This window comes from Carassius gibelio, chromosome A18, assembly GCF_023724105.1.
Source record: "Carassius gibelio isolate Cgi1373 ecotype wild population from Czech Republic chromosome A18, carGib1.2-hapl.c, whole genome shotgun sequence".
NCBI classification, from domain to species: Eukaryota; Metazoa; Chordata; class Actinopteri; order Cypriniformes; family Cyprinidae; genus Carassius; species Carassius gibelio.
In genome coordinates this window covers 12486387-12500266 of record NC_068388.1, presented here as the reverse complement: position 1 = coordinate 12500266, position 13880 = coordinate 12486387, and the positions used below count along the sequence as shown (strand labels likewise).

At 37.7% G+C, this 13880-nt stretch overlaps 1 protein-coding gene across 2 annotated transcripts in view; it reads left to right on the top strand.

The window, feature by feature from the left end:
• LOC127934461 (semaphorin-4B) overlaps nucleotides 1-12992 on the top strand; it is a 45637-nt gene extending 32645 nt beyond the window's left edge. For both annotated transcript variants that reach the window (XM_052531852.1, XM_052531850.1), the window contains exons 8-15: nucleotides 1199-1356; nucleotides 5014-5195; nucleotides 5668-5818; nucleotides 6250-6460; nucleotides 7127-7242; nucleotides 7664-7821; nucleotides 8381-8469; nucleotides 8751-12992. In XM_052531852.1, the coding sequence (XP_052387812.1) occupies nucleotides 1199-1356; nucleotides 5014-5195; nucleotides 5668-5818; nucleotides 6250-6460; nucleotides 7127-7242; nucleotides 7664-7821; nucleotides 8381-8469; nucleotides 8751-9514 (1829 nt within the window). In that variant the 3' untranslated portion in view covers nucleotides 9515-12992. The remainder of the gene's footprint in view (nucleotides 1-1198; nucleotides 1357-5013; nucleotides 5196-5667; nucleotides 5819-6249; nucleotides 6461-7126; nucleotides 7243-7663; nucleotides 7822-8380; nucleotides 8470-8750) is intronic.
• The last annotated feature ends 888 nt before the right edge of the window (nucleotides 12993-13880 follow it).

The following is a 13880-nucleotide window of genomic DNA, read 5'->3' as shown; positions in this document are numbered from 1 at the left end:
AAAAATATTTATTGTGAAAAGTGACTTAAAATACATTTGTCTGAATGGAATATCTTTTCAGCTCTATATACCTGTATCTAATGTTACTCTACCAGTGTGTAGAAAAAAGGTACACAGTTAACTCAATACAAGCTGAAATAGCCATAAATGTTTAGATAATGAAGCAACCATATCTTCATTTTACATGAATTCAGTTTATTGTAAATTGTACCACACACAACAAAGTTCTTTTTGCCAAGTACAATTAACGTTGTACTATTATTGCACATGTAAAGCCATAAAAATGGATGTTTGAGTCAATGATGTGATTTTTGTTGTGTTATTTATATACTATTATAGTATGTATTTTAATTAGTTTTCATTTTTAGTGTGTTTTGTGAAAGTTTTGTATTATTTTGTCATATTTCTTTTGTCGTTTTTATTTTTCATTATTGCTTTAATTAATTATTTCTTTAAGTTTTAGTTTTTATCATTTTTCAACTTGCCAAGGCAACATTTCTAACTTTTAAGTTTTTATCTAATATTTGTATTTTTTATTATTATTAAGTTTTATTTTTAATTAACAAAACTGGTTTAAAAAGGATTAGAAGATTAAAATAAAAATAAAAAATCAATAAAAAAGCAATACAGGTTTGTAACAACATGATGGAGAGTAAATGACCACAATTAAAATTTTTGTTGAACTATCCCTTTAATTAATTCAGGCGCTACAATAGTGCAAACAGCATGGAAGTAATTTGCTCTATCAGTGGGCACAATTCCCCCCATTCTGTTATCTTTATGGACTCATCTCCCTTGAACTTACCACTGAGAGGCAATTTTGGCACAGCAGAGAATTATTAATGTAAAGGAAGACTACAGAGAGAGAGAGAGAGAGAGAGAGAGAGAGAGAGAGAATGTGTCAGTTTACAAAGGTGAACCCTTGTCACTTTACTAAAGAGTACTAAGTAATAGCTTAATATTTTTCAGTATGAGGCAAAGTAGATGAAAGATACATATTCAAAATCAATACGAAGCACACTGATAGTGTAACAAAAGATTTCTCTCAGTAATTACAACTAAAGATTAGCATGTAAAAGGGGTTTAAGGTGGACCAGTGGCTATATTTGAAACACAAAGTCCACATTACTTACAAACACTGCTGTCTCTGTGTATGTCACATGGCATGGATTGACACTTGTTTTTATGTCTCCCACAGACCCTGCTTTTGTGGGCTCAGCTTATATTCAGGAGAGTTTGCCCAAAGGCAACATAGTTGGCGATGATGATAAGATTTACTTCTTCTTCAGTGAAGCGGGAAAGGAGTTCGATTTCTTTGACAACACCATTGTGTCACGCATCGCTCGCGTGTGTAAGGTGAGGGACAGTTTGGCATAAACACAGTGTTGAAGGTGGTTAGATTAGGGCTATTTCCCTACATACATGTACAGACAGAACATTTATACACCCCTCCACTTCCCCCTATGAAATGTAAAGGAATAGATGCCAGTATGTTTGTGCATGTTAGCAATGGTGCATAAGTGTGTGCATGTGCTATGGACTACATGATAGTTTTTATCTGTCACACCGAGGTGAGAGAGGTTCAGAGAGATTAGAAGGTTTGTGGTACAAAGATGCATTCTTTATTGTAGAACACTCCCTTTTTTATGGTCCACCTCAAATTCTTATCACTGCTCAGCAAATATTAGCATTCATCCGTCAAGTTGACGAGCAGCTGAAAATGCACATTACATACAAAACACACACATTCCTCACAGTTCCTCTAAAGAGAAATACTCCCTGGAGAAAACTATCCTATGGATACATTGGAGTATTTTCTAGCCAATCATTTGAGCTGCAAATGCTATGTGACTGGATCTGCAGGAAAAACACTAAATGGCCATTGGTATCATATGTACAAAGTGCCAAACTCTAAACAGGGAAAAGAGCTCATAAATAATCAATTTAATAATGTGTGTCATTTAATAATTTAGAAAGCACAAAGTAACAGTCATATGTATCTTTAATAATGTTATTGCATTAAAATGTATTTAAGAACATTAATGATATCTGCATTTGGTTCTGTTCTGCTTACCCTAGGGGGTTATTGGTGCTCTCCCTGCGCATTCGCGACAGCCTGCATGGATGAGGCCTAACCTGATTTTACCAAGTGAGACATGTTCCTGGGACAACATCGTTGTTGACCCTGGAACAACATTGTGATTAACCAATCAGATTTGAAGAACCAGTTTATAGATTTTGTGAAGTTTATGCTTAAAATCAGTGTTTGGTGCTTGTACATCAGTGTCATTCATCTATCATTTCCTCTGATTTTAGGGATTACTCATGGTTAAGGTTAGGTTTAGGTGTAGGGATATGGTTAAGAATATATTTTTGGAGTAAAATGTTGTTCCAGGGTCAACAAAATATGTTGACCTAGGAACACATCGGACTTGGCAAAATCAGGACGTGCATGGATGAGCAGGGAGCTTTTACCCAGAACAGAACCATACCGCCAACCCAAACTGTTTGCAAAGTGTCAATCATTTTGACGATAGTGGTCGTGATAGAAGTGTAGTTATGGCATCTACCACCAGGAGTTAACGGTGCTATGCTAACTTTGACCACTTGGCATTTTCAAACAGTGATGAATAGAAAAATTCAGTGATTGCCATGTGGCTCATTCAAAAAGGCTTTTTAAACCAGCTTCACTAAGCATAATTAACTAATGGTTTCAGTTTTGAAGGTTTATGCTCTCCTGTCTCCCTGCCTTGTAATGTGGATTATCACACAGGCACCATGAAATGTCTCATGACAGTAAAATGGTTACTAGGCCAGGGAAACGTGGCCTGCTTATTTGCATCCAGTACCTTAAACATTATCCCAGGTTCCATTTCTAGAATGCCCCATATTCCTTCTGCCAGAACCACTGGAGCCCAGTCATGAGGATGGGAAGGGGCTGAAATTATTATGTTTATAAACTGCATTTTCTTGGTATCATGCCTTATCTCCTGTCATATAGTAAACAAATGTGATGACTGCTGCAAACACCATTGGTAGATTTAATTGTAATGCATTCTGTGATGTGACACGCAACAAAGACACACTTATAGGCTGATGTGCGAGCCCTTTCCTATCAGATCTTGGACTTTTCTGAAATTGAATTTCCTTTGCTTATGCCCACCGTCTCAAAGCAGGCCATTTGTGCACAAGGAGTGATCTGAATCTTAAGAAAGTCTCTGCATTGCCAGTTGGGTTAAAGCACTGACCTTGACTGGTCTGAATGGTGCATGAGCGGAGTGAAAAATCTGCGAGATTCATTTGCCTTCTCAACTGGCTTTTGAAGTCTGAGAATGAATTCAATTCCACTGCACTCTCTATATTTTGGTTTCTTCTCTTTTTTTTATTTTTACTCCAATCACGTGTCACTATAATTTGGATATTGGTGCACTTCTGCACTGATGGCCATGTCATATTCCAGTGGAAACTGTGACGCATGTCATACTATCCGTTTATGTACTGAAACAGTTCATTATTGTTTTAAGATTCTTTTTGAATAGCGCCTGGGGTTTGCATTTGAAAGCGTACCCTATCATTTACACTCAGAATGACAATGAGACAATGAGCAGCAGAAGCTGTAATCCTTTGATTTCAAATTTAAAATGAATTGCATATGTTGAATCTGCTGCGTCTATGGCAACTCAGTTCCTTCTGAGCAAAGTTTTTAAATGTGCGCACACACACACACACACACACACATATATATATATAAAACTAATTTAGAATAAATGTATATGTAATTTTATCTGTATGTTTACATTAAGTAGAAATAATTGGTCATAAAAGAAAATAATAAAAAAGTTTTATACTGCATCATTTTGATGGTTCAAGTACTTGAATGGATTATTGTGTAAAGGGTAAAGGCCCTTTCAAACATACTATGATGATAAAGTTTAAAGAATCATTCTAATTTTATGAGAACAGGGATGTTCACACCTATACATAGCTAGAACGATAAAAACAAGAGGAACAATATTTTTATATATTTTTTCTAGCTGATGAATGATAAAACCATTCAACATCGAGCTCGAGCATTTAAAACCGCAGACGTCAAAACTGTGCGCAAACTTTGAATAAACAGAACATTACCATGCATTGGTGTCTGTGCTAACAGTTGTCTTTAAAGTAATCGTTCTTGGTATGAACTGCCCTTAACTCAACCTTCAGCTGTTCAAAGATCTAAACTCTCTGCTGGGCAATGATGGGTGGGAGTTTCCCTTTAAAAGATTTTATTGGAATGTGTTGTTGCCGTCCTGCTGGTAGAGGAAGGCGTTGTCCAGCGTGCTGGATTACAATAATATTATAATTAGAGGAAAGCTCATTTTCTTTGGAGAGCAGCTGAGATGAATGAATAAGTATAGTGCTTTTGGGACCTCTGCTTTACGTACCTCTGGCTGTCGTTCAGGCTACTTGTACTTCACATTTGTCTGTTTCTCTGCTCTCTGCCCAATGTCTCTTTCTGTCCTTGTATTTGATTTTATTTCTCCGTCCATTTGTTTGTTCAGCTGTTCGGTATGAAGTTCTGCTTAAGCGAGGGTTGACACTGATATAAAGCTGCTTTGAAAAACAAAAATATTTAGTTGATTCATGGCGTGGCTTTCTTCTTTACCTGTGTCATAAGGTTTATTATCCAACCTCCCTTCATTTTTGTCTTTTTCTCTTTAGAACTTTTCGGCTCTTTGTTTTCAAACCAATATTTGGTTTATTTTTAGGGTACTTTTTTTGTATAATATATGGAATGAAAGCATTCAAGTCAAGTCAGTTATAGATTAAGGAGCTCATATGATGCGATTTAAGTTTTTCCGTTCTCTTTGGAGTGTTACATGCTCTTGGTACATAAAGAAGTTCCTTCCAGCTGCTAGTTCCTTCTCATGGTCAGAAGAGTTCAGAACAAGTCTTAGCAAATGCCCTCTTCACTTTACATTCACATTTATGGCCGTTTCATTACAAAATGATTTGTATGTATTTCCACAGGGTGATAAAGGTGGAGAGAGGGTCCTTCAGAAGAAATGGACAACCTTTCTGAAAGCCCAGCTCCTGTGTTCACTGCCTGACGATGGGTTCCCTTTCAACATCATCCAGGACATGTTTGTACTGACCCCCAGCAAGGAGGCCTGGAAGAGTACTGTGTTTTATGGAGTCTTCACCTCACAATGGTAATGTATCAGCCTACACTATAGCACCTGAAAATCCATTTAGTATACAGATAATATAGTGTGTATAGTTGTGGCTATGTTTGTGTTCCTTTGTAAACTTAAACCTTTTAGAAAAAGACATTTGTCTTTTAGTTCTGTTATTGAAACCTGCCTGGCACTCATCCAGACTGCTTTTGTGGTGCTCAGCGTAGGAGTTGTGGGTATTGATTGAGTGCATTAACATAGGGGATAAAGATACAGGGACAGGCAGGAGATGTCAGCGAGACTGAAGATGCTTAGAATAGCCTCCCTCTTGTGTCCGCCTACACATCTGTTATTTCTGAGGTTAAATGAGATGCACTGCATTGCATTTTGTGTGCAGGCAAATTTTTTTTGAGGTGTGTGTCTTTGAGATTGTTATGTTATGGTGTGGTCATCTGTGTTTGGCGATTATGCATTTCGATTTTAATGATTGTTGTGCTTGTGTGTGCAGGTACAAAGGTGCGTCAGGCAGCTCAGCTGTATGTGCGTTCACCATGGACCAGGTCGAAGAGGCGTTTAATGGACGTTACCGGGAAGTTAATCGCGAGACGCAGCAGTGGTACACCTACAACCATCCGGTACCAGAACCCAGACCTGGAGCGGTAAGTTTTGTGTTTTCTTTAGTGTGATTTTAATAGTGACATCAGAGTAGACGTTATTGTGAACATTAAAAAAAGGGAAAAAAAAGATAAATCATTTCTAATAAACACTGCATAAAAAATAAGAATGGTCTATTTTGATTTCATTGTGACTTATATAGAGCATCTTGTATATTGGTGATCAGTTGTAATAAGAATTTCACATGCAAGTTCTAGCTACCAAGTTTAATTCTCAGACCGCATCTAGAAAAATGATTGTTTGACCGTGAGTTCAGTACAAAATCTTTTCAAACACGCTTTCACATTAGTTTTTGTGTAGAAAGTTGCATCGATTTTTGGCTGCCACTCACCAAATATCACTGACTGCAGTTAGAAAAAGAGCGATAGAGGTATTGCACAGTGTTTCTGAGGCATCGTTTTCCATCTTCCTGCAGTGCATCACTAACACGGCCCGCGACCAAGGGATCTCCTCCTCCCTGCACATGCCTGATAAAGTGCTGAACTTTGTGAAGGACCACTTCCTCATGGATAGCATGATCCGCAGCCAGCCTCTGCTGCTCAAACGAAACGTGCGCTACACGCAGCTCGCAGTGCACCGAGTACAGGCTCTTCACAAGACATACGATGTGCTCTTCATCGGCACAGGTGAGGTCTTAGACCACCATACACACATGCAAAGCAATCTCAGTAAATCTAGACTAGGCTTGACCTAATACAGACTCAAGTTAAACTGTGCCAGGCCGAGATCAGATTTTTTGTACACCAGAACAAATCTGTTTTTATACTAATATTCCTGCATTAAAGCCATTTAACATTATTGTCCCAATCCCCATTAGGATTTAACTACAAGGGATTTTAGACTTGGAAAATCAAACCTTAATATCAAGCAACATAACTTCATCTGTTACTTTAGGCCTTCAATCAGGTGTTTAATAACAGGTTGAGTGCTTAATGGGATAAATCACCCAAAAATGAAAATTCTATCACCATTTACTCATCCTTAGTTTGTTCCAAACCTGTATGAGTTTCTTTCTTCTGCTGAACACAAAAGAAGATCTTTTGGGGAATGTGGGTAACAAAACAGTTTCAGGTCTCCTGACTTCCATAATATATATATATATATATCACTTTAACATAATTTAAAAAAATAAAAATCATTTACCAGTAAGTTAGGATCAGTTTCCCATTTTGTTACTAAAGCCACTTTCCACTCGTCACAGCTGGCAGCATACTTAATGTTATGCTACCTGTTAACAAAAATGGCCCAGGCCCTTGAGTACATAATCTCACATCACTTGTGTTATGTTTCAGATGATGGCAAAATTCACAAAGCCATCAACGTTAACGGCAAGATGTATATCATTGAAGAGCTGGAGATTTTCCCCGAGCCTCAGTCTGTACAGCACATCGAATTGGATGATGAGAAGGTACTTTATTTTACTCTTCAACTCATCCTATTTGCATTTGTTATGCACACTGGAGAACGTGATGCATTAGTGAAATGACAGCATGGCAGGCAAAGGGACCCTTCAGCCACTGAGATAGTGAGGCCTGGAAGGGAGATAATTGCATCCATGTTTCCTCTCTGAGGAACTGTGAACAGATGGGAAACAAACAGTGTCTGCTCTGTTTGTATACTACTAGGTCTATCATTCAGCCTATGTGTTACACCACGGGAACTACTTTAAAAAGGCTTATTACCTTTGTCAGTGCAATTATCATGTATTAGCATTTACTGTATGCATACCGAGCATCTCTCTACACTGGATCTATCTGTAGATAGGTTGGCCTAAGGAGTGGACATCCTGAGAAGGTGTCTTATTTCTGTTGTGTTTGGATTTCCAACAGGGGCTGTTGTTTGTGTCCAGCTATTCTGGGCTGGTTGAAATCCCTCTTGCCAACTGCTCCAACTACCAGAGCTGTGGAGAGTGTTTGCTGTCTAGAGATCCTTACTGCGCCTGGACAGGGAAGCAGTGTTCAAATATCAAACATGCGCCAACTAAGAGGTTAGTACATTTCAAATACCTGCTCTAGCATCAAACTGTTGCACTTCAATCCTTATAAGAAGTCTAAACCTGAATTAAAACACACATATAAACCATTAACATGTAGATTTGTTTCAGAAAAACACAAATGAATGAGTACTACAGTACACTGTGGTGTAACCGTAAAGTAAAAAAATATCTTTCAAATATTTTCCTTAAGGCCTGTTGACGTATGGGATAATGTACTTGTTGACTTGTTGACCTTGACACACATTGAGGGTTTGCAAGGATGCTCTCTATGACATAATTTGTACAAAATTGTACTAAAGTACAACATTTATTTAAATAAATAAATACATTTATGCATTTGGTAGACGCTTTTATCCAAAGCGACTTACAGTGCATTCAGGCTATCAATTTTTTACATTTCATGTGTTCCCGGGGAATCGAACCCCCAACCTTGCCAGTTGAGCTACAGGAACACTATTTGAATTAGAAATCTTCTGTAACATTACCTTCTGACCCCAGACTTGACCGGATGAATTGAATTTTCCTCTTACCCCTGCTCTTTTCTTTATAGCCACTGGCAACAAGATGTTGATGACGCCGACACTGCAGTGTGCAAAATAACAATCGCTAACCCTCGTTCTGCAAAACCAACTCCACCACGTGAGTTACAGTCAAGTTTTACAATATTTAAGCCCCATATGAATCAATATTTGAAGAACTTATTTCCAACAAACCACAAAGTGCTGTAGAGTGCATGAGGTTAAGACAAGCTGTTACATTTACAAAAGTATTGTGGCATATGGCATGACCAAACGCATAAAGCGCCTCTGGCAATGCGCTCTAAAAGACTGTAAGTACTTGAAGTGGTTGGATGGTGCTTTGCTAATATGTGAGATAAATGTTTGATGTATTAGTAACTAATTAGACCATCTAACCCACAGGTGTTCCACCATGCCATGTGGTACAAATACCAGCCAACATATTTACGGTTCTTCCCTGCAAGCTGCGATCCAACTTGGCTGAGAGGCGATGGGAATACAGTCATACCGCTGAGCGTTTTGTCTACCCTAGTCCTGACGGCGGGCTGGTGGTTGTAGCCCAAGTGGACAAGGAGGAGATCTACCAATGTTGGTCAGAAGAAGGTGGCTACCGACAACTTCTGGCCAATTATTGCGTCAAAGTGGAGCACGAAAGCACCACCCTGACTGGACATTCCCGAACGCAGTTGGTACCCCAAGGGGAAGCGATTATTCTACCCGGGGAAACGCGGTCGCCGCAGAAAACCAAAACATACTGGAATGAGCTGATCGTTGTGTGTGCCTTACTCGTGTTCTCCCTGGTGGTCCTTTCGCTGTTCGTGGCGTACAGGAACCGAGGCAGGATGAAGTCCATGCTGAAGGAAGGCGAGTGCCCCAACATGCAACAGAAGAAACCGCGAATTCCAGGGAAGCACACGGAAAGCCTTCCATTAAATGGCAACAACATCCCGCCCTCAGTGTCTGACCACAAGGGCTACCAGACGCTCAATGATAAGTACATCTGCAGCACTCCCACCCACGAGTGCTCCTCACCCGAGAACAGCAAGAGCTTCTCCGAATCCGAAAAGAGACCTTTGAACTTAAAAGAGAGCCACGTTGAGATCTCGCCGACTTGTCCGCGGCCTCGAGTGCGACTGGGCTCGGAGATCAAAGACTCCATCGTTTAATTCTGTTTGGGATGACTGTTAAAAAAAAGTGGCCTCTGAACTGAACGGCACCAAGTGAGGGACAGACTGAAAATGACTGGAAGCGTACCATCACTGGGTTTTATTTTGCACTTTGTCTCCTCTCATTTTGTCTTGGTGATCTGTTCACATTTCTCAGTCACTGCCAAGTCTGTGAAACACCCAGAGCCACGCTGAGCGGGACACAAGGCCTAGAGTACACTTTGAAAAATAATAATGGGCATTGCGAGACATGCCGATCTGGCCGTCCCACCCGGTCCGTCCAAAAATGTCTGGTGGCATCTGTGTGAAAGCAATACGATGCCCTCAGGGTCCACTAACCGGTCATGCTCCTATCTCATCCCTCGGTCTGCCGCGTAGAGTTGGTCGTCCTGTGAACGGGAAAACGAAAATTCTAACTTTAGTCTACAATAGAGTCTCTGCCAAACTTAGTGCCTGACGTGAGATGATTAGCTGACATTTTAACACAATATAAGGCATAGTGGTGCATCAAAACCTTTGATGATATATGCAAAACCTTTGCGCAGTATATCATCATGACCTCAGCACATAGTAGGCATACTATGCAAATCACATTAAGGAGAAGCATCTTGTAGAGAGCTAACAGCACACGGATGTCCTAGTACACTAAGTGATGCCACGACCTCAGTATTCTACACCGCTTCTCAGAGGTACACACGTTAAGGTATGCAAATAAGTTTGAGGCATATGGAGAGCCCACCGTGGGGTTTCAGTGTGGAGAGAACTCCAAAGAAGGCATGTTAGCAATACTGTAAGTATGTCCAGGGCACAAATTACATTCTGAAGATGCAGGAATTTGAATAACTCTATGTTCCTTATACCCCCAACCAAAATCAGTTGCTACCAATAATAGACCATTTAAACCAGTGGTTCTCAGCCTTTTTGACTCCACAGGCCCCCAAAGTCCAGAACATAATTAGAGGATCCCATGACTTTTCCACTTGTATATGATTTACAAGATTAATTTTTACTCACAATTTCTACTTGATAAAATATATTCGTTAGAAAAATGCCCATGGAGTTATATGTTTTTGTTAATTTACATGACTTTTCCAGGTCTAGAAATCTAAAAAGTGAAATTCTCATATATCTAAGTTTAAAGGATTCTATTGCTTCAAAGACAAAGAACTGGGTTTTTTAAAATTAATATTTAATTTGTCTTATTTTTAATAGTTTGAAGTCATTTCGAGGCCCCTGTTGAGAACCACTGATTTAAAGTGATAGTTCATGCACAAATGAAAATTCTGCCATCTTTTACTCCCCCTCCAAATGTCAAATGGAAATCAGTGGTTTCCAGTCTTGTTTTGGGCCCCACTTGGACAAAAACAGCAGAAACATTCTTCAAAATACAATACCTCTATTTGTGCTCCCCAGAAGAAAGAAGGTCACACATGTTTAGAACAACATGAGAGTGAGTAAATGATGACAGAATTTTCAGTGGCAGCTTAACTGTCCTTCGAAGTATAGTGCATTATACAGTCAATGGAAGTGACCGAATGTCTTGTCTTGAGATTGTTTACTGATTCAAATTGGTTGTTGTGATTTTAATGAACCATTTCAGATCTCTTTGGATCTGTCAAGAGCTCTGTTCTCTTGACTCAAAAGTGTACCTTGTTCAGATTTAACACCGTTCTTGCCATGTTGTAAATTCGAATGATGAATTTCCGGTCGGACAGAATGAAAACTTATGGCTAAGACTTTACATGCCAAATTTGCGCTAAGCTATGAGATCTATGCTGCCGAAGAGTGTAAAGTGACCAGCAGATTTTTTTTTTTTTCCATGAAAAAGTGCCATGTTCACTGTAACACCTTAAGTCAAATCAGGCTAACAGATGTTTTTGTGTGGGACATATATGTATATAAAAAAGTCAGTTATAAATTGTCAGCTGCCAAGAGTGTCATACTGGATCAAAAAAAAAAAAAGAAAAAAGAAAAAGTACAGTACTTGGTTGCTGCACAGCAATGGGATGGAAACCACAAAATAAGACACAAATGTAAGTTACTACTATAGAATACATAAGGATCCATGTAAAAATGTATATTAATAACACACACACACACACACACAAAATATATATTTTTTAAATGTCTATTTCCAGTGTCAACATATTTCCAGTAAAATTCCCAAAGACAAGCAGTGTATATTGCACCACCCAAATGTGTAATATTTGATTGCCATTGATCTTTAAAGATCACATAGACATCTGTATTATGAATGTACTTATGTATTGATTGAACGTGTTCCAAAATTATTCTTTCAATCGAAAAACTGTATTATTTAAATTTGTGCTGAATGTTTGAAAACAGGACATTTACTTTAACATGATCTGATGGACCATGACATTGATCACAACGTTGTATAACTGTATTTGTAAGGGGAGGTAGAGAATTGCTTTAAATGTTTTTGACGCTGCTTTTTTTTTTTTTTTTTTTTTTTATACCCGAATGCGTTACAAATACATTTTTTTTTTTTTTTTTTTTTGTTTCTTTTGTTCTATTTTATTTGCACAGAATGTGGAAATGGCTCAAATGAAAGTGTCTGGGAATGAATATTCTCTTGACATTGCTGTAGCAAGTACCAGTTGAATTTTGTTAATGCCTCCGAGCTAGATTTTGTGACTCAAAGGGTATGCGGGAAAGTAAATGTAATGTTGTAGCCTTTTTGTGACTCAAACACGTGTGCAAAAAGCAAACCTGGCATGCATGTCAGCTCTGGTGGACTACACAGTAGAATTATCTAGTACATGTAAAGTCGCAAACCACTGTATATTGAATGGTCGTCTGTGCAACAGTCCACTGCAAGGCTATGTCTCCTCTGTGCTAATGAATATCTACAGAGGTCCCCTAATATATATATATTCACACAAAAAAACACTTACAGACTATATTTAAAGCACAAAAAAAAGAAAAAAACTATGTATTTGTAAAAATGATATAACTGTTTTACATATGCTCAGACCTCTGTTTGAAAATCACATTCAAAATCACATTTAAAATGTAAGCAAATTTGCTTGTTTTTTAGTACATCATCTGATTATTATTACTAGCGTGCCGTTTTACAGAGTAGATAATGTGAAAACTTCACTGTACATCAGCTGCTACCTACAAATGGTAGATTTAGTCACCTATAGATTGTCATAAAGTTACATATTTCAGTGCTGAACTGACTCAGACATAAGAGTTACTGGACTGTTAGCGCTCTGCTACACTCTTCAGTACTCAGATACATTCTTTATATTGGTGCACAAAGATGCTCTGACCTATTGTAAGTTAATGTCTTGTAAACTTTAATGTAAAGGTAGGTGTATTTGTACATTTTGCTGCCAATGTAAAGAAAAACAAATGTTGTGAAATGTATTTTTTGTATTATGTTGTTTTTATTATATTGTACATAAAAGCACTTTAATTTTAATTTTTTTAAATAAAAGAAATAAAACCACTGATTCTTACTGATTCAACATTATTTGCATCGGTTATTGTTACAGTTTTGAAACTTGCATTGGCATAGAACTATTAAATTGGCATTAAACTGTTACACATGTTTGGAATTTTTTTTTTTTTTTTTTAATAAGTCATATGAATGCAGGGCTGAATCTATTTAATGAATAGTAAAAAAAAAAAAAAAAAAAAAAAAACGTAATATTGTGAATTATTATTATTATTTAAATAACTGTTTTCTATTTTAATGCATTTTTAAATGTTATTTATCCCTGTGATCGCAAAGCTGAATGTTCAGCAGCCATAACTTAACTCCTCAGTGTCATATGATCTTTATGAAATCATTAATCATCAGCTTTATTAAAGTTCAAATCAGTTTTTGCTGCTTAATATTTTTGTAGAAACTGATACAGTGATACTGTGACTTTTGATCAATTTAAAACCTCCTTGAAGAATAAAAGTATGTTTTACTTACCCCAAACTTTTGAATGGTACTGTATCAGACTTCCCACAAAAATATTAAGCAGGAAAAGCTGTTTTCAACATTAATAAGAAGAAATGTTTTTATTTTCTTACTACCAAAAAAAGATTTCTGAAGGATCGTGACACTGAAGACTGGAGAAATTGCTGCTGAAAACAGCTTTGCATCACAGAAATGAAGTGCATCTTAAAATAAAAGTTATTTAAATTGTAAAAATATTAACACGTAACAATATCACTGTTTTTACTGTACTTTTTGTATTTTCTGCCTTGGTGAGCATAAGACACTTTTTAAGAAATTATAAATATTTCCAAACTTTTGACCAGTTGTGTGTGTGTTTGTGTGTGTGTGTGTGTGTGTGTGTCAGTGTGTCATTTAGATATAGGTTGTAGAGTATAAAAATCATTG